The 25,808-nt window shown below is 44.2% G+C and overlaps 1 protein-coding gene across 1 annotated transcript in view; it reads left to right on the top strand.

Annotated features, from left to right (window-relative positions):
* The window catches only part of DDRGK1 (DDRGK domain containing 1), a 40,458-nt gene that overhangs the window by 1,666 nt on the left and 12,984 nt on the right, over positions 1-25,808 (top strand). Inside the window, exons 2-4 of the mRNA XM_061440987.1 lie at positions 3,784-3,942; positions 15,983-16,089; positions 18,204-18,305. Coding sequence (XP_061296971.1) covers positions 3,784-3,942; positions 15,983-16,089; positions 18,204-18,305 — 368 coding nt within the window. The remainder of the gene's footprint in view (positions 1-3,783; positions 3,943-15,982; positions 16,090-18,203; positions 18,306-25,808) is intronic.

The raw sequence follows: 25,808 nt of genomic DNA, 5'->3' as shown, positions 1-25,808 counted from the left end.
AAGCAGGATTTTGCTTTTGTATTCCTTTTTCTTGTATGGTAAGTGGAAGCTGCTACCGCTCTATTAGTAAAGCTGTGTGAATTCACCTAGTAAGGCTGTAAACGTGGAAAAGACTTGAAACCAGAGACACTTAACTTGGAGAACTGGTGGTAGCCTCACTAATTCTTTTGTTGTTAAAGTCTAGGGGTTAGAGCAGCAGCTTCTCTTTATTCTCTCTTTGGGAATTTCCTTTTAAACTTGCCTGGTTTAGAGAATGAAAGGAGCTAAGGGTCACCAGAGGTAAATCCTATAACTGTGTGTTTCCTTTCAAAGGTCATTTGGAGCAGCAGAGTGGTTCCAGCAAGATCATGTCTGGGCTTCTGAGAATAGAAAATCTGTAGCCCTGCTGGCTTTTATCCGTGGTTGGCATATCTGTTTGTGAACAAGCCTTAAGGTGATAAGATGGACCTTCCTGGGAAAGCCAAGCGCAGTTCCACTTGTGGCATGTCAAGTTGCTTTCTCATTGAATATCCCAGGTTAGGTTAGTGTGAAGGTGGAAGATACTGGATGCCACCAGTGTGGTGGGAAGTAGTGTCAAGGTGCAGTAGGTGGAGCTCTCTCTGTGTTGGTGTGGGGTGAAAGAGCTCAAGAACTTTGTTTTGCCTGAAACTTTCCAGCCCAGGTGTTAACCCTGATGGACCTGCTTATCTGATAGAACTGATCATGATGCGCTGTGATAGCAGAGGATTGCTTCACAAGGGAAAATGTCTTTCCTCTGAGTGGAAAGCCTCCTCTGAGGCTTTGTGAAAGAGCAGATTTATGCCTGGGGGATGTAAAATTAGGTACTGAGAAGTCTGGGGGTTCTGAAAGTGTTCTTTCCAATGATATAACATTGCAAAGACCTTGGGGTGCTGATTGACAGCCACTGAACATGAGCACCTTGTGCCCAGGCAGCCAGAAGCCGCCAGCATCGTGGCCTGTATCAGCACCAGTGTGGCAGCAGTACTGGGCACTGGTGAGGCTGAACCTCAAATCCTGTGCTCAATTCTGGGCCCCTCACTACAAGAGAGACATTGAGGTGCTGGAGCAGGTCAAGGGAGCTGAATGAGCTTTAGGCTCCCTTCCAACCCAAACCACTCTGATTCTATGGTTTTAGTGTATCCTGTGTGTTCTGTGAGACCACCAGTTACAGGCCTGCTCACGCAGCTCTGGACAATCTGGGATACTTCCAATATGGAGGGAGAAAGAGCTTGTCTGACTTTCTAGGCATGGCACCAGCTGATGTGTCTTGAGCCACGTAGGCAAATCACTGACCCCTGAAGAACCAGCCAGGTAGAAACATGTTACAGGCAGAGTGAATGATTCTTTTCTCCTCCTCCTCATGAAGCACTGGGAGAAATGCAGTGACTAACATTCATGTTTCTCAAATGTCTGTACAGATGAATGCCTACAAACAGAAGCTTTAGGGGGAGGAGGGAAGAAAAAAAAGCTTTATTAAAGCATGTTATTTTCTGCTAATGAACAATCCATAGTGTTTAGGTGTCTTCTGCTGTTTGTATGCTTTGTAGGTCTGACAAGCATTGTCCAACAACTGCCTTGTATGTTTGACCACGGTATGGTTTGGAGTTTTTATGACTTTCAAAGCCTCTGTAACACTGGTCAGCTTTGAAGAATTACTGAGTCTTCTGTGGAGAATTTAATTGAGAAAACAGGGTAGCTTGGTTCACAGATTGGTCTCTGTGAGGGTTAAACACCTCAGTTTGAAATTAATATGTGTCTTATAAGTAGTTTCCTCTTTCACAAAATGCAAACCAGTCTCTGTTTCACAGGACACTGAGAACCGAAACCAGGCCCCAGAATGAGCAAGTGTCTGGCTGTGCAGGACCATCACTGGAGGCTACTGGGATACACCCACTGAAGCTTCCCGGTGAAAGGATGCTAAGGTTCCAGTGTATCTCAAAAGCTTATTAGAAGAAATACTGCCTTTATAAAAAGTCTTTGGCAGACTGAGTATTTCTGGCATTTGATAGTGTCCCAGTAAGTGACCCGTTGCTCTGCCTTTGCATGTCCTATGGCATTCAAAAATAAGCATTATCATGCTATAAATAAGACTGGGCAAGCCTTGAAGCAAGATGATCAGATCTCTGGAGCCAGCATTCTGTAATTTATTGTAGACTTCTTGTAGTCCACACATAAAAGGAGTGGATAAAAAGGGTGACTGCAGTGTGATAGTGCAATGACTCAGTTCAAAATGTTCCAATGTGTGTTAGTGCTGGAGTTCACTGGGGCACTGCTAACATCATTGCTGCAGCAATCCTGAACTGCTACAGGCTTTGCTGGCCAAATACTTCCCCACATTACTCTGGTTTGCAGCCTGGGCTGCAGCTGTAGTCTTATCAGAGGCAAAGTTAGCTGCTTTGAAGCTAATTGAGATGCACGAAGATGAGCTCCAAGCACACCTTTTGATCATCACATAGATGTAGTTGTAATGAATCTTATTTTCTCATTGTAGATATGCTAATAGTAGGGTTTTTTTAGAATCAGAGTATGGTGGAGAGTTGGCAGAATGAGAAAAGCATTTTGTGTCCCTGCTGAAAAGTGCAAAAAAGTGTCCTGAGTTGAAGTAAATGAGTAGTTGTGCAGCTTTCCATGAGACCATTTGAATATTTACCTGTATTAGGGCACAGCAGTTAGTTCTTTGTAGGATTGAGCAAGCAGCAACCTACACAAATATCAGTTCTGCTTATCAATGGAATATGCAAAGCAGATATCGAGGATGGTGAAGTTTTACCATTATCTGAGAGCATGACTACCATCTGCTTGAGCATGACTACCATCGTTGATAGGAACAGGATCATGGAGGTCTCAAAGAAAAAGCTGGTGGAGGATTTTCTGTGGAGATCTCAAGTAAGCCCACTGGTCTGTTGCTTCCTGTCATGCTGTCTCCTTGCTGCTTCTCTGTTAGGATATTCCTCATTTGTAACATTTTAATTAGTAACTGAAGCATAAGCAGAGAGGATGGAGTGGAGCTGCATTAACCTTTGGGGTTCTGGCTTTCCCTACATGTATTTGTTGGGAGACCCACAGTTCAATCAGGGTGGTAGAGTGAAGTTACTCTTTATGTGTTCAAGCTAGAACTTGTAATGATTATTTGCTCTTCAGGTTTTGTTTCAGGTATAATGATTTACATATTCCACTCTGAACATGCATGCTCTGAGGTTTGAGTTCAGATAAATGTACTTCTAAGTTAGTACAACTTTAGAAGGGGAAGAAGTGCTTCTGGGTCCCTGCCTTTTCATAACTCAGAAATTACTAGAGTGCCATATAAAAGGGAATAGTTTTCTAGCAGAAGGGAAAAACAGATTACTATTAAATTAAGTTATTACATTAAGGATATTATTTTGAGCACTTGGGGGGCTGTCTTTGGTGGGCTGATTTATTTTCGTTGTGTGTGTGGGTTCTGTCAGCTGAAATAACATTAGCACATAGCTAATTAGCACATTAGCTTTTTCTTTACAATGATCTATATGTTATTGCAGAAGAGACTGCTGTCAGGATAAAATCTCCATTGCACAGGGTGGAAATAAGAAAGTTCCAGTGCATGATCCTGCTTAATCATGGGAAGGCAACTTGCAGGTATCTCCTGCCATGCAGGAAAAAAACCACATGAGAGTGGGGATGCATTTTCTCATTAGGAAGGCACCACTGGCATTGCCATTCTGATTGCAACAGCTGACTGGTGAAAGGACAACTGCAGCAAGCAGAGGTGGTGGATCTCGCATCAGTTTTATTTTCCTTTTGCAGCTGATGAGGAGCACCAGAGAGATGTGGCAGCAGCAGCAGCAGCCAGACCACGGCCCCATGTGGATGAGAGGGGAGATGGGATGCCAAGGCGCCGGAGGAACATGGCAAACCGGCTGATAGCCCAGAGGAGAGCGCAGCAGGCCCAGGACTTGGGGGAAGGTAATGTTTGGTTCAGTTCAACTTGCCAACACAGAAATGGACCTTAACACCAGATCTTACTGTGTTTATTATAAGGGTGGTGAGTCCCTGGCAGTGTTCAAGGCCAGACTGGACATGGCTTGGAGCAACCTGCTCTAGTGGAAGGTGTCCCTGCCCATGGCAGGGGATTGGAACTGGATGAGCATTAAGGTCCCTTCCAACTCAAACCATTCTGTGTTAAAGCTGGTGAAACGGTACAGGTGGCTCCTGAAAGCTTTTCAGTTTTGCTGACTGTGGATTATTATTATTATTCATTTTTATAATCAATTTGACTGCTCAGCTTCTCTCCATACCTCATCATTTATCTCTAGATACCACCTACCTTTAACTCAAGTGTCTACCTCCTCCTATGGTGAATTCTGGCAGTGTGTTGTGCCTGCAGTGCATCACAACATATTCTTGACTTACTTCCTAGAAGCTGGCTTTTGTATTTCTTATTTAGCCATGCAGGTTAAAGTTGAGTAAATAGAATCCCCATCTTGCAGTAGACTGACAAGCTGTATTAAAGCACTGGTTCCTTGCAAATTGGTGGGAAGCATTAATTCCCCAATGTACTCTGCAAAATCCAGAGTTTTCTTTCCAAGAAGCCATCCAGGTGGGGACCAGAATCAAGCTGATGAGCTGGAGATCATCAGAGACTGCAGCAGTTTGGCTGATGCCAGGAGGTTATTGACAAGTCCCCAGTTCCCATGCTGGATCTACAGTTAATGGCTATATTTCTGTGGTGGTGTTGTAGACAAAAATATGGTGATAAAATCTTATTATACCTTGTAAACCTCATTCCTTTTTCTGGTGAAACTTCACACAAATCTTCATTGCTAAAGAAGTGATATCACCATGATTCACCTAAATAGATTCCTTCTACTTTCAGATTGTGTGTTAAATGTTCAGGGTTTCTGCACAAGTATTGTTACAAGTGGGTTTGCAGTGAAGGTCAGGGGCTCTTTTTGGTCTGTAAGTGAGAAACAGTGAGCGCATCTGTGTGATGCCTTGAGTAGGGCCTAGTTGCACTTCAGCTTTACTTGTCTTGCAGTTTGTTAGATCATCTCATGCTCATGTTGGCAGGTAAACGTGCTTTTCAAGCTGATTACATTCAACTCTTTCACAAGTGGAAAACTGACAGGTCTGAACTTTTCAACTTTGCTTCCTTCTTTTCATGTGATAACATCCTGGAAAAGAAAACAGAATCTAAAAAGCTTTTGCCTTAAACTCCAGACATCAAAAGTTTGAATGCCAAAGGCCCACAGTGAAGCTGTCAAAGCAAACAGCTTATCTCTGTCACTTTAGGAACGGAAGAATCTGTGTCATTGGGCTTTATAAATAATTCCTTTGCAGCTTGCTGTACCTCAGATGCTGCAGCTCATGCATTAAGTTTTCTTTGAAATGACATCCCTGGTTTATTTGTTTGGGGGGGGGGGGGGGGGGGGGGGTGTTAATTTTCTTTTTCAAATTAAAACAACTTCTTGCTCTTTGCTTCTGTTTCATGCTGCTGTGGGTGTTTTTACTCTTATTTTTGGGATAGTCTTTCCAAGTGCCTGAGCATGGATGCACAACAGGAACACCAAAGCCTTTGGAAATGACATAGACTTCAATAAAGCTGTGGAGTGGAGCATCTGTCCCTGCTTCCCTGCCGCTGAGGTGTGCAATGGGTAGTGGCCACTATTGAGATCAGTCCCACTCTGTCATGGACTATATGCATCTGTGCTGCAAAGCCTTTAGCCAGGTCCTGAGCTATCTGTATTAGTGTGGAGTTTGGGGGTGGTTTTCCCCTTAAAAAATGATGGTTTACATGGTTTGAAGGCCACTCAGTGGGCATATAGCATAGGGCTGGAATCACTCCTGGATGTATCTCTTCTAGTGCATTTTTGCTGTGTCACCTCAATGTAGAGCAGCATTGACTAGTAGCTTCCTCCATTTGAACCTCTTGAAATAGCAGATTATCCCTACAGCAGAATTGTGTTATAAAAATGAGTTGACTCCCATGGAAAGAGAACCCAGAGTGAATGCAGCAACATGTAGTGCCAGGCAGTGCAGGATCAGTTGAGGTGCTGAGGGTTGAAAAGCAAAGCTTTTTGCCGATGGAGACACAAGCACTGAAAACAAGCCAGTCTGGTTCCTTCAGTCTTGATTTGTAAATGTTCTTGTTGCTTTAGAACATCTGCACCTGAAGTGGCTTGTTAAAATATGGCTAAATTTGTTGAAAAGTTTTACTAATAAGTTTCTGTTCTCTGTGGGGAATTTCCACTCTGGGCCTGCGGGTAGCTCTGGGCAAAGCTACCTAATGCTGCTTTATGTTACTCTGACTTCTGCCACAGGTCGGTGCAGGCATAACACCAAATAACAGAATCACAGGCTGGTTTGGGTTAGAAGGGACCTTAAAGCCCATCTAGTTCCAGCCACCTGCCATGGACAGTGACACCTTCCACTAGAGCAGCTTGCTCCAAGCCCCTGTGTCCAACCTGGCCTTGAACACTGCCAGGGATGGGGCAGCCACAGCTTCTCTGGGCACCCTGTGCCAGCGCCTCAGCACCCTCCCAGGGAAGAGCTTCTGCCTCAGAGCTCATCTCAGTCTCCCCTCGGGCAGGTTAAAGTCATTCACCTTGGCCTGGCCCTACAGGCCCTTGTCCCAAGCCCCTCTCCAGCTTTCCTGCAGCCCCTTTAGGCACTGGAGCTGCTCTCAGGTCTCCCCTTCAGGAGCCTTCTCTTGTCCAGGCTGCCCCAGCCCAGCTCTCTCAGCCTGGCTCCAGAGCAGAGCTGCTCCAGCCCTCGCAGCATCTCCATGGCCTCCTCTGGCCTCGCTCCAGCAGCTCCATGTCCCTCTTGTGCTGCTGCCCCAGAGCTGGATCAGGACTGCAGGTGGGGCACTCCCCAGAGCACAGCAGAGGGGCAGGATCCCCTCCCTCAACCTGTTGCTTATGCTGTGGGGTTGCAGCCCAGCACAGGGGGGTTTCTGGGCTCACGCGCACACTGAAGCTGGGTCATGGGGAGCTTCTCCTCATCCAACACCCGCAAGTCCTTCTCCTCAGGGCTGCTCCATCCAGCCTCTCTGTCTGTAGTTGTGCATAGGACTGCCCCAGCGTAGGTGCAAGACTTTGCTGTTAGGATATCTGGCAATGAACTCTGGAAAGGTGTTAAGGGTGCTCTGGCCATATCTGTTACCGTTACAGACACAGAAATGGAGTCAAGTTGGAGCTGCTGTTGCCACCAAAGCATTCTGCCTGTTGGGAGCCAGTTCTGCTGACTCTAGGAAATGGTCTCAAGGCAACACTTGCAGGCTTTGGAGTTGTGGTTAGCGTGAGGGCTTTTTGTTTTCCATCTAACAATCACATTTCCATTCCAGAATGACAAAGCTTCAAGGCTGAAATAGTAGCTCACAGTCCTGCCTGTGCTTGAATGTCTCGCAGAATAATGGGGGGCACCAAAACAAATTGTGGGACTAGGATCAGAACCTTGGTAACTTTTAATTGTCCTTTCTGTTGCTGAAGTCCTCATCTTGTAAGTCTGGATAAGGAGTCATTTAGTGCAGACAAGGAGAGTAAATGAACGTTCCAATACTCATCTCTACACCCATCACCAGTGGAGCCGTTATAATCCTTCCTTTACCTCAGTTGGGTGGGGTAAGACACTTCAGTTACTCTCTGATTGTCACAGACAGAAAACAAACAGTGAAACACTAAATGCCTTGACTTTCCTACCACAACTGCAACCCACATGGTGTACACAGGTTCCTTCTTCACGGCTTCCATGTGGGCTGTGCTGTGCATGGGGGCAGACCCACTGTGCCTACTCTGGCTTGGTTTGCCTGAATGATGTTTTTCAGTGGTTAGTTGAGTACTCAAAGGAGGTCATTTGATGAGAATATCAAGAGCTATTAATATCTTCTGATGACCAAAGAGATTTTTCATGGATGACAAAGCCATTCTCAAAATGACTGAGACCCCTGCCTGAGCTGTGTTCCACCAGCGTGACTTCCAGCCTGGCTTTAGAGAACAGGATTTGGTTGACTTCTACTGCCCAACTTAATTCTAGTCATAACACTACTCTCATGCAGCCCAGTGCAATTTGGGTGACTGTTACGGAAACCTATATGCCTCAGAACACATCTGCTCTGCACATTGTAGCAGTGTCTCTGTGCCTTTCCCTGTGCATAATGAGTCTGGAAGGAGAGTTCTGTATTCATGTGGTTAAGTTGCTTCTGATATCCCAGCTTGCAGACTTCATTAGCTCTGTTGTATCTTAGTTTAAATTGAAGCCAGACAGAAGTGGCTTTGTGTGGCTAGCTACAACTAAGAGGAAAATAAACTCGCTGCAAGGCATAAATGTGTGTGGATTTCAGGCATTAATCATTTAGGGCAGGAAAGGCCAAGCTAAGTGGTGGAAGGAAGTGTGGGAAGGGGATAAATTGGAGTCAGATTGAGAGTTGTTTGGGATGTGGGGTAGTGTGAATAAATAGCATTAAATAGTTTCCAATTTCAGATCCCATTTATTTATTGACTGAAAAGGGTGTCTTTGGCTCTTGGGTTTGCCTGACTGATTCTCTGAGTGCATCCACTTGGACTTCATCACCTTGGGTACGTGTAAAGATGTTTTGTTGAAAGCTTTTATTTGGTTCCTGGTTACCTGCAGTAAAAGCAGTCGTGCAATTCTCACCTTGAGCCTTGGCTTCCAGACCTGCTCCTCGTGCCTTAAGCACTGCAAATTGCTCTGCAGTGATGTAGGTGCTTCTCTTGACACTACCTCCTTGGAGCAGAAAGTGACCCAGCCAATCTGATGTTTGCAGGAACATGTTAGTACTGTAATTTCTTATCAAGTGATAAACTCATGGGGATGAACTTGTAACAGCAAGTGTGGTCAGGTCGTCTTGCTCCTGCTGTGGTAAAAACACCAAGGATGATGGTGATCTGAGCTAAATGCGTTTGCTTGAAGGACTGTTGTAAATTACTTCTGACACTGACTTTGTATGAACATGCAGTGAAACCTGCCTGCCACAGCACACAATACAGAGTTTGTGGAGGGACAAAGGCATGCACAGGCAAAGTGCCTTTTCCAGGGTGGTTTAATCTGTTGGTGAGCAGGACACAGCTTTTCTGTCACTGAAGGTTGTCTCTCGGACCCTAACTTGCTGCTGTTGATTTGACAGGGTGGTGTTTTTGTTGGCTGAAACTGGTGGGTGTCACCGCAGTATGATTCAGGGTAGCTACAAAGAAACAGGTTTATTTAAGACATGATGGCAATCTCCAAACCACCAAGCAGAGACCACCAGGTGATCCTCTGGGTGGGAGGCTTTGGTAGGTGTTAGGGGTGAGGCTGAGCTAGATAAGAAACCACACAAAAGAGCAGGAGGTGCCAGGAGAGCCCATGCAGCCTGGGACATTTCCAGGACATGTTTTCAAAGGTTTGCTTTTAAAAGACGCTCAATCTTACAAACAAATTACTTGCACAAAGTGTTGCCAAAAATGGGTCTTTGTGTGGATTATCACAAGCTTTTTTGTTTCTTTGGGGTTTGTAACAAACAGAACTAACTGCATCAAAGAAAGAATTGGGTTTTGTTAACAACCTTTCTTTCAAACTGGTACAAGCTAGGGCTCTCTGCTTTAGGCAGCAGGATATGACTCCAAAAGGTTAAACACTCCAACATCCACATGAGCTTTTAGTGTTGCATGGACTCTTCATCAGGGACTGTAGCGATGGAACAGGGGTTGATGGATTCAAACTTAAACAGGGGAAGTGTTAGGTTAGATATAAGGAAGTTGTTTGCTGTGAGGGTGGTGAGGCACTGGAATGGGTTGCCCAGGGAAGCTGTGAATGCTCCATCCCTGGCGGTGTTCAAGGCCAGGTTGGACAGAGCCTCAGGTGCCATGGTTTAGTGTGAGGTGTCCCTGCCCATGGCAGGGGGGTTGGAACTGGATGAACTTAAGGTCCTTTCCAACCCTAACTATTCTATGATTGTACAGCTGAGCACAGGTGTGGGAACGTCCAGTACAGTGAATACTGTTTTAAATTTACTAATTGCCACAGAACCAGTAATGATAAAGCCAACAGCTTTTGACAGACTGAGTGCTTTAGCTTGTAAAGTAAAACACGATAACAGCAACTTAATGATTCCAGTATAGATTAAATTGTAAGTTCCTCTCCTCTTTGGCTTGGCAAAAGAAAAGAAAAAGATCAGAATCTCGTGTTTTTCTTTGTGTTAGTCACTGGTAAGGAAGAAAGAACTGAACAAACAATAGAAGCTTTTAGACATTTAAAAAAATGTGATAATTTGACCTGTATCCTGGGCTGCATCAAATGGAGTGAGAGCAGCAGGTCAGTGGAGGTGATTCTGCCCCTCTGCTCTCGTTGAGACCCTACTTGCAGCACTGTGTGCAGTTCTGGTGGCCTCAACACCAGAAGGACATGGAGCTGTTGAAGCAAGTCCAGAGGAGGCCACAAGGATGATCAGGGGCTGGAGCACCTCCTGTATGAAGACAGGCTGAGGAAGTTGGGGCTGTTCAGCCTGGAGAAGAGAAGGCTGCGTGGAGACCTCAGAGCAGCCTTCCAGTATCTGAAGGGGGCTACAAGGATGGGATGCTGGAGGGGGACTCTTCATCAGGGACTGTAGTGATAGGACAAAGGGTTTAAACTGAAACGGGAAGTTCAGGTTATATAAGGAAGAAGTTGTTTACTGTGAGGGTGGTGAGGCACTGGAATGGATTGCCCAAGAAGTGATAAATGCTCCATCCCTGGCAGTGTTTAAGGCCAGGTTGGACAGAGCCTTGGGCAACATGGTCTAGTGTGAGGTGTCCTTCCCCATGGCAGAGAGTTGGAACTGAGCGATCTTAAGGTACTTTTCAACCCAAACCATTCTATGGTACTGTGTTAAAATACCCATTGTTGCTCTGTGGAGCATCTAAGTCCAGGATTCAGATCTTGCATCTAAAAAACTCTTGTATGAGTAGTTTTGTGGGTTTTTTTTTTTTTTTTGGGGGGGGTGAATAGGATAAACTGTTTTCTTTTTAATCCTCATTTGGTGATGAATACTGGATACTTTGAACAGAACGTTTGTTCTGCATTTCTCAAAGTAAGAAGCACATTTCTGAGCAGAAGCTCTACCTCACGTGGAACGTTTCATCTCCCCATACTCTTGGTGTGCTGAGCAATCTGGAAACTGTAAACTTAGAAGCACTGGTGTGGTCCCATGCTGTTCTCATGAGCCAGCTGGTAATCAATATTAATGGATGTAGCAGTTGAAATCATTTTAATGCTTGATCAGTAGGAAAACCTTTCTAGTACAGTTAAACTTTGACTACAAATATCCTGACTGGTGAATCAAAAGTTAATTTTGACTTGCTGCTGTTCATATAGAAAGTGACTTCAGTGTTGTCAAAGTATGCACAATGTGTGTCTGCCCTTGAGACATTGCAGGTGCAGATGGTGTGTGGAAGAGGTAGGTGTGTGGTTTCTTATGCCATATGGCTTTGAGAAAACACTTCAAGTCCTTTGACTTCTTCTCTAAAGGGCTCCTGTCCTTTCTTTGCTGTCCAAAGTATAGGGTGATTTTTTTTTTGTGGCTGCACATTGGTGCCAATGTCTCATTGGGTTCCTAAACTGGATAGCTACCAAATTGAAAAGTAAGTTAGATATTGTTATGACTGCCACCTCAGGGCTGTGTTACTCATGAATGCCCACACCTTTCCATGGGGTGGATTGTTTCCTTTCCAGTGGCTGGTGTCATACATCTATTCAATGTTAATAAAGGGCATATGTCTTTGGGAGGCAGAACTGTTTGCTTTGCCTCGCATCTTCCCCCCTCTTTCTCTTACTCCTTTCATTAGTTGCTGCCTAAGTAGTAAATAAAGCAGCTAGTTGAGCCCAAGGAACTTCTTGTGAGCAGCTCGCATCCTTTTTCATGGATGGAAATGTGGCTGCCCCATCCCTGGCAGTGTCCAAGGCCAGGTTGGATGGGAGCAACCTGCTCTGGTGGAAGGTGTCCCTTCCTATGGCAGGGGTTGGAACTGAATGAGCTTTAAGGTCCCTTCCAAGTAAACCAGTCTGTGACTCTGGCAGTCCATTTGCTTCATTTCCAAAACTTAATGGGAAGTGAGACAGACCTTTTGACATAGTAAAATCATGGAATATAATATATTCTATGATATATAGTGTATATATAGTCATATGTTATGACTATATGATATATAGTCATATGATGTATGTTGTTTCATTTGGAGTTTTTGCATGTTCTGTGCACGGTAGCTGGTAGATTCCTGTCCTGCCAGAGACCATCAGCACTCCAGTACACTTTCTAAAGGTACTTGGAAATGTTTTTAAGTAGTCTGTAAATACCAAGAGATTGGAAGACTGTGTGACCGTTACCTGTTCCTGTTGTCCTGCCTTTCCATATGTTGAAAACTTTAAGGAAAAGATGATTCCCTGAAGCTGTCTCTCAGCTGGCCACCTGAGCCAACCCAGTTGTGTGAAGCTGAACATGTGAAGTGAAAGTGTTGTGCTAAGTCAGACTATTTCTGCTTTCTGTCCCTTTGAGCTGAAAGGTGGTGGGAATGCTTTGTAAGCCCTGGAAACATCGGCATAGTTATGTTGGACTCCATGAAGATAGACCAGAATGTGTTGGTAGGGTTGGGGCTAGGGTTGAAAGCAGTCCCATTACATCCAAGCGGTTTGGGTGAAGAGGGTCTTGCGTGCCTTGAGGTTTGGTGGTCTTTACCAGCACCAGATTTTGTATCTGTTTGTGACACCACTGTTGTATCTGTTAGGGAAAGTCACTACTGAAACCTGCTTGTGTCCAGTTTGAAACATTAAACTTCTGTCCCTTTCCTGCCACAACCCTGTGTACTTCCCAGAACAGCCACGTTTTAAGACATCAGATATATTACAGAGCCCCTTCAGTATCCCCCAGATCAAAGTGCATTTGCAACTTCAACCATACCATGATGTCTGATGTTAGGCTTCCCCTAGTGCTTTTTGTGATGCTAAACTGCTCTCACAACAAGCAAGCACAGCTAACTGAGCACCTCACATCTTACCTGGAGAGACGTTCCTATGGCCTGACCTCCCGTAAGAGCTACTAGTGTTGGCGACTACGACTATGTGAAAAGTGATTGTTAAAAGCTGCTGAAGCAGTAGCTTCTTTATTAAAACCAAAATACAGCCTTGCTGGTGGTGTGCAGCATCCACTCCGCTTTTGGTGGAGCTATTCTGCTGTAATAACCAATTGATTCAGCAAATCCTTTTACCATGTACTTACATTCTTGTCAGCATGTTCAGGTTTATTTAACACGTTAATTGCACCCAGGTTTAATGCATTGTTGACCTTTAAAGCTCTGCTGAATCATGGGCTGTATCTGCATCACTGTCTGTCCTTTGTTGGATGTAACTCTGCACTAGAGAAAGCTTGGAGGAAGTGGTACTTAAGGGATCACGTCAGATGCTTCAAACAGGTGGAAAGCAAAGCTACAGAACAAAGGCATGTTTGATCCAGGACTGGGAAAAGGATTTAAAAGCCTCCCTAGACTGCTGCCTAACCTCTGGCTCAGGTACTCTTTAATGTAGATGAGATCTGAGAAGCTTTCAGAGCCTCGGGTTGAAGAGTATCATAGATGGTGCTTTAGACTTGAGGTGTTTTCCAGAAATAACTTTCTGAAGAATAATACCAGTGTTGAGCTGTTAATTTTGGAGTAATACCTGCTTACGCTGGGTTGCTCACCCATTGTGTGTTTGGAACTCCCCTTGGCCCTGTATTTAAAACACAAATAAGGTTATTTTAAGCTTCAGCAACATTGTAGAAGCAACTGTGTCAAGCCTCAGTGTCCCCTGTTGCTCTCTTTATGGTGTAGGAAGGGGGAACCCTTTTGATCATCTCAGTAATCAGAGAGCAGCAATTCTCTGAAGCCCAGTTCAGCAAGCCTGCCTCATATTAACTTCCGTAGCCCCAAAACAGCTCAGCTATTTGAGAGCCACCTACACAGCTCTCAATTGCATTTGTTTCTGATGTGTCTCAGTGGTTTAACCATAGTACCATAGCATGTATTGGAATTAGTAAAACAAGAGTGTTTCAAACCTAATTCTGCGTATTAAAGAAAGGGGGAGTGTTATTTATTCATATGCTCCTTTAATAGCAGCTTTTTTAAGTTCCCAAAAGAGTGGATTGGGTGCTCTGGAGGAAGCTTCATATGGAAAACATCCTGGCATCAGCCCTATCAGACCAGTTCTGGTGACTGCCATAGTACAGTCAGCTCTGGGTATAATGGCCAAAGGCTCTCATGAAGCTGCTTATCAAATACCAGGGGCTTTTTCTTCTTGTTAGCCTGGTCTTGGAAACCAAGGGCTCAGACAAGAGCTGGGGGATTGTTTGGTTCTCCCCTCACAATGATGAGGGCTAAAACTTAGCTGAGAGAAGTTGCCCTGTATTCTCTTCCCCTTGAATGCACACTCCTGATGCAGCTGGGCTGCACCCCCAAGTGTGGGCAGCAGCTCAGGGAGGGGAGTCTCTCTGTTGCACTCTGGGGAGACCCCCCCCTGCAGTCCTGCTCCAGCTCTGGGGCAGCAGCACAAGAGGGATGTGGAGCTGTTGGAGCGAGGCCAGAGGAGGCCATGGAGATGCTGCGAGGGCTGGAGCAGCTCTGCTCTGGAGCCAGGCTGAGAGAGCTGGGCTGGGGCAGCCTGGACAAGAGAAGGCTCCTGAAGGGGAGACCTGAGAGCAGCTCCAGTGCCTAAAGGGGCTGCAGGAAAGCTGGAGAGGGGCTTGGGACAAGGGCCTGTAAGGACAGGATAAGGGGAATGGCTTTAATGATAATGCACTTCAGTCCTCCATCAAACAGTGGGGGTTTTAATGGTGACCAGCAATCAGAATTATAGTCATTTGGACAGGGCTTGGAGCAAGCTGCTCTAGTGGAAGGTGTCCCTGCCCATGGCAGGGGGTTGGAACTGGGTGAGCTTTAAGGTCCCTTCAACCCAAACCGTGCTGTGATTGTATGAAATCAGCCTCACATTTCAGGAAAGCAGCAGGAGCTGGCAGTGCTGATGCTCAAATTACCCAGTGGAGTTTGAGTGTGTGGATCTGAAGCTGGCATCAAGTCTAACAGCCCTATGGATGCTCTGTACTTAAGTATAAATTACCCCAGAAGGTATCAGTGTGATTAAGATCTTTCATTTTGATTCTGCCAACTGATTCAGACACCAAATCTCTCTATATTGTGTGGTGTTCGGTGAAGTGAGCTAATGATTGCTCTTTGAACACTCAGGTCAATCCACAGTACTTATGTTGTAGGATCAAGGGCAAATTTAGCAAATAAAGTGGCCAAATGTTCCTGAGGCGTTGGGTGGGGAGGCATGAGAGTCTTTCAAAGCTCTTTAGTATTCCTTAGCCCCTGGGTGAGCAGAAAATGAGGCATTTGCACACCATTTCAGCATGATGCTTTCCTATTTCACAGTTGCAGAAATAATCTTTACAAACAACCAACTGTTGTACAACAGGGAGCTATTTACATGTAGTTTTGTTGCTGTCATTCCCAAGATTTGCATTGCAGGGATTTATTTCCCCCTTCTCCTCCTCCCTTAATGTCTATTTTAACCAGTGGATGAGTGGCATGCCTCCAAATCTCTCTTTTTTGAATGGGGATCTGATGTGCTAAGCTTAAAGATAACTGGGAGGAAAGTCTCTGTGTGCAAGTGTTAAGCTGCTATAATTACAGCCATCAGCACATTTTATGTATGAAAAGGTATTTAATTTAATTGTGAGAGCAGAAAAGGTTTATGGAAAACCTTCCTTTAAAAGATCAAGTCGGGTTTTACTTCTGACTCGAGCTTGTGTTTGCGTTGTTGCTTCTACTCTGTGGCTTTGGCAGTCTCTTGTGATTTTTCTTTGCCTTTTTCCATCTAATAGGTCTTGTCTGAAGTGCGTGTGTGTCTCCTTTTCATCTGCTGCTGCTTTCCTTGGAAGCAGTGGAGTTTCTCGAAGGAATTCTCCACAACTGATTTCACATTTGTCATTTATGCGATGTTGCAGAGGAAGATGATGCTGAGGACGTGCCAGAATTTCAGGTGTCTGGGAAAATCGGAGCAAAGAAGCAGAGGAAATTAGAAGAGAAACAAGCCAGAAAAGCACAGAGAGAGGTAAGCATTTCCTGCCACGTATAGAGCCCAGAGCAGAGCCTGAATAGCAGCACTCAGCAAAGAACCGGTGGTGACAGACACCCCAGGAAGGCAAAGGCAGTGTCATCACTGCAATTGTGGGTTTGGTTTAAAGCTTACACTCTAAAGTTCAGCTTTTTATTGTCATATCCCAAAATATGACAATAAAAAATTCCGACAGATCCATGGAAAAATGGCCTCATTTTCTTTGTGTCAGGTTCTCTGGCATTCTTGTGGGGAGGAGAGAGGAGAGAAACTCTTAAATGCTCTTTACTTGTACATATATATACATACAGTCACTGAAAAAAAAAAAGTATATATATATATATTCAGTGGATGTTTCCACTGGCTTACAGCTTAACGTCACCACTGTCTCCCCTTAAAAACACCCTCAAGCCCACAGAGCATTGTTGAAACTCTGGGTCTGTGACCAAAACCATGGGCAGTGCTGTTGTATGTGCTCTCATAGTGCAAAAGCTTTGCATGGGGTTTATCTGTGTTTATTGTTTTTATGGACTGGGGGAGATGAATATTAATCCACAGAAATCTGTGATACAGGGAGATTTTGGTTGAAATCTGTCTCTTAAGCCAGAGACCAAGTATGCAGAGTGAACACACTGTAGCTTTTCAGTTGTTCTTTCTTAAATCTGTGTGTAAAGGGCTTAAATATTGTTGCATTTTCTCAGTTTTGCCCAGCATTTTGCTGTTAATTCCCCAGAAATTCACTTTCTGAAGCATGCTCATGGATGGCAGCAGCTCAGGCATTAATTCTTTTAGTTGTTCTATGTATTTTTTGCATACCCTGTTTTGTTCTGTAAGTTGGGGTTGCAAGAAGAGAAACTCAAACAGCTTTTGCGTATCAGGCTGGGGTGCAGGGTGGACTTACACCTTCTAAAAAAGACAGGGTTTGTGAGACTACTGACATTTTATAATGTGTAGTGAAATCCCATCTTGAGAATTTTAGCATCACCTGAGGTTTTAATCCAGTTTCTGCTTTGCAATGTAGTGGTCTACCCTATAGACAAGAAAATAAGCAATAAACTTGATTTTTATGTTTATATATAAGCTTCTATATTTATATAGAATAGTTTATATATAATATATATAATATATAGTAGATGTTTATATAGAAACTTCTATTATGATTCTTTTCTCACTCTGCTTTAACCATTTCCTCATTACTTTCCATATTCATTCTGTTTAATGAGCCTGTCTTTTTGTGGAAACTGAGCAAAGCTGAATAGATAATAGATAAGCATCAGATGCTGGAGTGAGGGATCTTTTGCTTCTCTTTAAAACACTGATTTTTACTTTCCCATGTAGACAGAGAAATTCCGTATTTGGGTCTTCTCTGAAGCATTCAAAGCCGCAAATCCTCCATTTGAATGTCTTCTGCTTGCTCTCTTAATACAGTTTCAAACTGAAATATACTGAAGAACAACTTAAACATCTAAACAGCACACTAAACACCCTTTATATGTGTGTCCCATTTTGCAACAATCCCTTTGCTAAATTTGGTTTAAAAACTCATCGTAAATTGATTTAAATAGACCAGTACAGGTTTTTCTTTAAAGGATTCCAAGTTAATGATGTCTTTGGATGTACTTGGTGTTAGAGAGTTTATATCCCACTCTGTTATTTTCCCCTCTCCTTATGGTTCATCCCAACTAAACTTTAAGTGAGGAGAAATGGAATGCCATGCGTTGTGGTTTAAGCCCAGCCAACAACTCAGAACCACACAGCTGCTCACTCACTCCCCTATTTCTTCCTCCCCCCACTCCCAGACACCATGACACAATATTGCCTAATTTCACTATGGGAATAAGCTCATATGCAAGGTTGAAGCTTAAACCCTCATGGAAATACAGCTAATGCAAGCGAGAAGGGTGATTTCTATGTTTACCACATCAAGTGTGCAAAAGAGCCATGGGGGGGGATGTTAAATCACACCATGATGACTTTATTACTCTCTTTACTGTTTCTTTCTGAAGGCACATCTAGGAAGATAGGAAAAAAAACCTTCCCATGGTATCACACTATGAAATTAACAAAGGCAGGGTAAAGGCTTGGCCTGCATGATGTATTTTGTGTTTTAGGCTGAAGAAGCTGAGCGAGAAGAACGGAAAAAGCTTGAGTCAAAAAGAGAGGAGGAAAGGCGGAAAGAAGAGGAGAGGATACGCCTTGAGGAGGAACGGCAGGTGGGATTGGTTGTATTTATAGATGGAAACTGAACCAGGTTTGTCTTTGAGTTTGCTTCTATAGAAGTCCTGTGATGAGCAGAACTCCCTTTGGCTTTTGTTACTGTTGCATACATCTTTTATTTGGGGTTGGGTTTTTGTTTCGGTTATAGTAATAGTTATTTCAACTGTAGATCCCAGCTTTGTTCCCCCAGCTGCTTGGCAGAAGTGGAAACTGCTCCAAACATCACTCCCACATGTAGCAGCAAGCATCCACCCATGGTTGAGTCCAGGGCAAAATGAAACCCAGTCTTCTGGTAGTGGTTCTGCTACTGCTGTGTGCCACAGTCTTCTGATCACTTTATTCTGTTGACAAGCACAGCTGATAAAGTTGGCTCTTGGTTCATCTGGGAGATATTTAAGTGCAGATGTATGAAGGAAGGATTATAGTCACTAGAGAAATTTAGGGGGTTACTTGCTTGGGTGTGATCAGGGAAGTTTGGTTGATACAGAAGCATAGAATAATAGGTTGGAAGGGGCCTCTGGAAACCATCGGGTCTATCCTGCTCAAACCATGTCCAGTTGAGCAGGTTGCTCAGGATCTTGACGAGCCCAACTTCAAGTGTCCCTTCAGGAAGATGTCACAACTTCACTGGGCCCCTGTTCCATGTTCTGACATGGTTTAGTTGGTGATCTTGGCAGTCCTGGGGTAATGGTTGGACTTAGTCATCTTAAATATCTTTTCCACCCCAGCTGATTCTATGATTAATGCTCATTTGAGCTGCTGGCCTGGCAGCTGTAACCAGCAGGGCAGAAAGTGAAAAACATCAGCAACTGATTTGCAACTTGTGTGACAATCTGTGATTTGATTTAAATTACACACATTTACACATGCTTCACAATTAAAGATGTCTAAACTATGCATACAAAGGTGTGTGTTAGCAGGAATGACCCAGAAAAACAAGTTACTGTGCAATTGAAATGCTTTTGTTGAATGCTTCTCATCTGTGAGGGAAGCAAACTTTATTTCAAAGCTGCTTTGTGTATCCTGACCGTCAGTGCTACTAAGAACCAGGAATGAGCTTCATACTCTCTAGTGCTTGAGCAAGTTGTGTGGTAGCTTTGCAGTGTGTTTCTGGAAGCAGAGACCAAGTTGTACATTTACCTTTGGGGTTATCCCCCTCCAAATCCTTAATCTTCTGAACTCTTGTTTCCACTTCATCAATGGGAAGCTGATGAATGTCAGAAACTGAAATGGATGAGGAGAATGTCAGCACTACAACATAGGGATGTGTAGCATGGTCTGAGGCTTTGACTTGTAAAGCAACTTGGAACAAACTTCTAGGGGACCAGTTATCCCTCAGTTATCCCTTCTGAGAAAGATGTGCAAATTAGAACTACCTGGTAGTGGTCAAAGCATGAAACCTAATGTTGAATAACTGATCTCAGCTAGCCTGAGCCACTCACTCCTCTGATTAGCAAGGTATTAGCAGCAGAACTATCAGACCCGCATCCTCTGGATCTGTGTCCACACGCTCCAGTGGCACCAGCTTTATCCTTGTGCTTCCTGAGACCACTCTGCTTTTCTCTTTAGTATTTCCACTTTCTCCTCATACTTCCAGCTTTAAAAGAGGCAAGACAAGCTCTGTCTGCTTCTAAAGCACATCCTGCTTGGTATAACAGGTAACTCGGCAAATTTCCCTCTTGTGGTATATTCTCCCAAGTGTTTTTAAGTGTTTTGTTGCCATCCATTTGCCTGATTATTATTTTTCATTGTTTTTTTTTTTTTTTTTTTTGCTGAGGGTCTGTGAATTTAATGTCCCTGAAACCATGAACAGTTGGTTGAAATGAACCAAGTTACTCCAATACTTTGAGGGATTGGAAGGATACCCTGCCTGAGTGCGTTGTTTAAGTGTCACTTCCTTCAGAAGAGGCTTATGAAGACAATTTCAGTTCCTTCCAGAGTGATAGCCAGCAGGACAGGTGAATCACTAAGCAAACTGCAGTTGAGCTTGGCCAGCCTGCTCCAAAGAAGCTGTAGCACAGGACAAAGATGTTATCCTGTTGGTTACCTAGGGGGCTGACCTGCGGGTTAGCGGTGTAGCTGGCTTCTCAGGAGCAGTCAGGCATGGTTGAAAAGCTGACTAGAAAATAGGGGTGACATTCAAGCTAGAGATGTCTTCATGCAGAAGGTGCTTATTGATATATTTAGCTGTTTTTTTGAATTGCTGCTTTTCAGTGTAGGGCTGAGTAATTTATGTTGGCTGAATGAGGAAACTCTTATTTTTACTTTTCAGTATTCCTAAAGACTGCACTAAAACACTCCCACCTCCATGTTGCAAGACTCAATGAGAAGAGGAATATGAACTAAGGCTCTGATTTTGTTGATTTGGTTTTCCTTTGTGTGGCACAGCCCAAAGGGGCCCTTCCTGATAACTGTGAAGATAGCTCAGATGCCTGAATCCAGACTGCTTTAGCCAATACCTTCCTTAAATACTTAAAGTCTGCTATTTCAAGGTTCTTTTTGTGTGTTTCATTTGTTTCCAGTAGTCTTTGTCATGGCATCAAGCCAACCCACCATTCTACATCACAGATGTTCTGCTGCTGCTCAGAGAAAACTGCTTTCAGTAATTTTTTTTGCCTGGTTCCAAGTTGTTAATCCAGTAACCACTGAACATTTTGAGTGTGGATCCAAGTAAATGTGTCTGACAATATCTAATGCCCATCCTCGACTGCTTTCTAGTACTTTTAAGTCTCCATCTTCATCCAAGTCTTTGTACTTGGTTAGGCTGTGTTGGTCAAGTTCCTGCTTCAGTCTGCAAAGAGAGCAGTATTGTTATTTACGTATTATTTAACCTGCCAGAGGGGAGACTGAGATGAGCTCTTAGGCAGAAGCTCTTCCCTGGGAGGGTGCTGAGGTGCTGGCACAGGGTGCCCAGAGAAGCTGTGGCTGCCCCATCCCTGGCAGTGTTCAAGGCCAGGTTGGACACAGGGGCTTGGAGCAAGCTGCTCTAGTGGAAGGTGTCCCTGCATGTGGCAGGGGTTGGAGCTGGAGGAGCTTTAAGGCCTCTTCCAACACAAACCAGTCTGGGATTGTGTGATAACAGGGGGCTGTAACCAGACTTCAGTGTGTTAGGCTTGAATAGGAGGGGAAACAAATAGAATGAAAAGGTGCTGGTTTGCTGTGCATGTAAGCACAGCCTGTTTTTATGATTGTAACACTGTACCTCTCAAATCTTATTACAGACTGATGGTGTGATCTAGAATCATAGAAACACAGAATAGTTAGGGTTGGAAAGGGCCTTAAGTTCATCCAGTTCCAACCCCCTGCCTAGGGCAGGGACACCTCACACTAAACCATGCCACCCACTCTGTCCAACCTGGCCTTGAACACCACCAGGGATGGAGCATTCACAACCTCCCTGGGCAACCCATTCCAGTGCCTCACCACCCTCACAGGAAAGAATTTCCTCCTTATATCCAATCTAAACTTCCCCTGTTTAAGTTTTAACTTGTCCTATCACTACAGTCCCCAATGAAAGGTAAACAGTGTCAAAGATATTGCTTCTCTCTTTTAGGCCCCTATAAGTGATAAAGGGATCATTGGATTTATTGTGCTTTTACAGGATAGATAGGAATAAATGTCATGTCTATGTTCCTCTAGACAAAGGATTCCTCATTCCCATGAGTCATGTTTTCCCCTGTGTAAGTTAGGAGGTGGAAAGGCAGAATTAGACTAGGTAGCTGAAGTAGTGATTGACAGTCATGAGATAAAATCAGAGGGCAGCTGGTTGTATTTCTGGAGGCAGTTTGATTATTGCCATTGCTGTAGTTCATATAATCCCATGAGGCACAAGAAACTTGGAGTTTATTGTTGAAGTTTGTCAGACAAATGCTATGGTTGTCAAATAGCTTCGTTTTACTCCTTCCTTTTCCAGTACTTCAGGTTATTTCTGCAGGTTACAGGGACAATGGCAAGTCTTCAACTGCACAACCAGCTTTGTTAGCTGAAATTCAGTTGAACCTTTGTTTCAGCCTCTCGCCCAAGAAGTGCTACCTAAATTGTGCTAACTTCTGTGAGCACTAAGATTGGCTTTGTGTAAAGGAGAGTTTCCTTTTGGAGTTTTAGCTACAGCCTTAAACCAATAGTTAAATCCTAGTGAACAGCAATAGCTGATTTCTGTATCATTAAATACTATCTAAAAGTGTGTCAGATGGTGAGGGGAAGCCAAATAGATTCAGGGTTGGAAAATCATGTTGCAGCTTGCAGATCATCTAGAAATTCCCCTGTGTTGATCCGTGATAAAGTCACTGTTAAACCTTTCACACATGCACATCAAACAGTTTGAGGTATGGAGTCTAGTGGAAATACTGAATTCTTGAATCAGATGAAAACCCACTTTGGTTTATAAGCAAATGGACATCTGGTTTTGGGCAGCTCTACACAGAGCTATAGTATAGGTGGGAACAGAGCTATAGTATAGGTGGGAACTGTACCTCCAAGGGAGTTACGGGGGCTAAAATCTTGCATATTGGAGAGAATAATAACCACCTGGTTCTATTTAAAGTTATTTGTATGTACATATAAATAAAATGTGGTTGCCCCTTGGCTGCAGTGTTGCAAACCAGATAATGTATTTTTAAATTCAAGCTTCCTTTCCAGTGTTCTGATGACCTGATTGGCTCTGCATGTGAGGAAGCTCCTTTTATAATTGGCATTTACTTCAGCTCTGCTTTACCCCTGGGGATTTCCCTTTCACTCTTGGAGTTTTTTAGTGGTGAGATGGTTTACCAACCGACACCTTATCAATGACAGCGAACTTCCTCTGATGTTGCAAAACAGTGCCTTCATACCAAGCCTTGCAGGTTGCTCTCATAAGAGCTTTTCTTTTCCCTATTTTACTCCCTCAGCCTAGCTTTGCCACACTAAGGAGGCTCTTGTGAAGATGCAGGGCTCACAGCTATCATTATTCCATATTAAAACGTGGTGTTGAACAAGGCATGCTGCTGTAAATCCATCACAGAATGAACTGCTCTGGAAAACAAAGCTTGATACAGAAGAGAAACTACCAGTTGTCCAGCAAGCAAGCTTTTAACTGCTGTGAAACAAAAGGCCCCACAGCAGATGGGATTGGTGTTTGTTTGCTGTTAACGTTAAAACAAGGTCTGTGTTGCTCAAGCATAACTGTGCCCAAAGCCTTCCAATTAGGGCAAATCCATTTAGGCTTTCACTTCAGCATTTTAAGTGCCTAAATAAGAGTGGTCTTATCTTCAGAGCTGTAAAAATAGAGGATCAGCTCATGATCCTAAGGGTCCTGATGAAGCTTTTGTGAACTAAGACCCTAAATTTTTGCCTCCTTGATTTGGTATTTGATCAGAATAGGCACCAAGTTTCAAATGTTGATTGAGGTATTTTATTACATGTAGCATTATATGAATATCAAGATTTGTGCTTCCAGCAGAGGTTTTCATTATCTGTTTGGCATATATAGCCACTGCTCGTATGTGAACAGTGTATTTCTGGAGGCTGATGGGGACTACTGCATAGTTTCAGTTTAAGCATTAATTTCTCCTAAGGAAGTCCAAGTCATGCAAGCTTGCAGAAAACTTCTGCTCTGATTCTGAGGGGATGATGAACATCTCTTCTCCCTTTCTTAAGGTATTTATTGTGTGTCTAAACAGGGAGGGAGGCAGGAATCCTGGAGATCCATCTGCTCTATGGCAAATTGTTTGCTGTAAAGTCCCTTTTTACTTCCTTGCACTAACAGCACAGACTGGATGCTCTACAAGAAGGGTTTCTTTGATCCGTGATCCTCAGCATTTGGCATAGGAACCAGTACATCCTTTCTCATTCTGTGTGTTAAAGAAATGGCCACAAACAAGGAACACCTCATAGTAGGTGGTGGGTGAAGAGAGTCCAGTGTTTCCTTTCCCTTCCTTACCAGCAATGAGATCTCTTCCACTTAGCAGTCAAATAAGCTGCTTATAAATGATTTGTTTGTCAGCAAGTTGGTCCTTTATCGGATCTGGAGGAGAGTTGGCACAGCACACAGGTTCCAGTTTGCTCTCTGGGAAAGCTGCTTAGGCAAAGCTCTCAGAAAAGCTACTTACTCCATAGGGTGATACCACTTTGTCTCAGTCCCACCTTAAAGGGGTTATGCAGAGCTGGAAGTGGTGGTTTGATATCATCTTGGTGGGCAGTACTGCAAGGGTCCTCGCCCTTTGCTAAAAACAGCAATGTGTGATAACCCTTCAAAGGCTGTAGCCTGTCAACCAGCCAGAACAGTGCAGTTGCTCAAACAGCATCCCAAAAGTGTGATTTGGGATTGGTGATCCCAAGAGTCAAGGTCTGCTTCCAGCTCTAAGCCTGAAAGAGTTTTCAAGATGCTGTGGTTTTTTACCTGAAAGGTTGGGCTCTTGTGCAGTTGGCATAACTAATCATATAATCACAGGATGGTTTGAGCTGGGAGGGACCTTAAAGCTCATCCACTTCAAATCCCCTGCCATGGGCAGGGACCCCTTCCACTAGAGCAGCTTGCTCCAAGCCCCTGTGTCCAACCTGGCCTTGAACACTGCCAGAGATGGGGCAGCCACAACTTCTCTGGGCACCCTGTGCCAGCACCTCAGCACCCTCCCAGGGAAGAGCTTCTGCCTAAGAGCTCATCTCAGTCTCTCCTCTGGCAGGTTCAAGCCATTCCCCTTGTCCTGGCCCTACAGGCTCTTACAATGCTTTAGATGCCTTGGAAATTATAATTGTCATAAAGGTAAGAAGCGAACAGAAGGTAATGATCTCAAAGGAGCCTCACAGCAAATCCAGGTCCTTGATGGGCAGGTGGGACAGAGAGAGTCTGGGGATCAGTGGAAGGGCTGGGATGGGTTGCAGTGGGAAGCTGGTGCTGACCAGACTTGCAGCAAGCAAGCAGAGGTAGAGTTGATCCAGCAGTGATCATGTGGACATTTTGTCAGAAAGAGAAGGCAGAAGGTTTGTGTGATTAACTTTGCTATTTTTATTTCAATAATGATATGATCAAGTGGGGGAGTTTGTTCATCACATGCACTGTATTAAACTGATCAAAAAGAAGTCTTTACACTGGGGCAAGACCCCAGTTTGGGCAGCATTTATGTAGGGGAGGAGAGAAGCAAACCTGGTTCGGTGAAACCCAAGCAGCTGCAGGTGAGCATCTGCAGTTACCAAGTTTCCATGGTGCTGGGGTTTCCCCAGCACAGCACCCATTGCTGAAGGGAGGTGGCCCAGCTCTCCTCACCCCTGAGCCACATGCTTTACCACTTCACTACAGCAGATAAGGAGATCAGAATGGGGATGGGCAAAGAAACTTGACAAAGTTGTGGGGGGGTTAAACTTGTGTTTGAGCTGAGTGCCCTCAATATGACTTGCATGAAGCAAGCACTTGGCTCTGTTTCATCCACAGACCCTGGGGTGCTGAGATTGTTTCCATGTGTGGGTTGTGCATACAGCCAGGCTGCTTTTTGTGGGAATGTACCTTCTTAATTTGACCCTGCACC

Source organism: Pezoporus flaviventris, unplaced genomic scaffold, assembly GCF_033815535.1.
Source record: "Pezoporus flaviventris isolate CSIRO_AGI_PZ_B2104156 unplaced genomic scaffold, CSIRO_AGI_Pfla_v1 ptg000188l, whole genome shotgun sequence".
NCBI lineage: Eukaryota > Metazoa > Chordata > Aves > Psittaciformes > Psittacidae > Pezoporus > Pezoporus flaviventris.
Note: the sequence above shows the minus strand (reverse complement) of the source record. Positions and strands in the feature narration are given on the sequence as shown.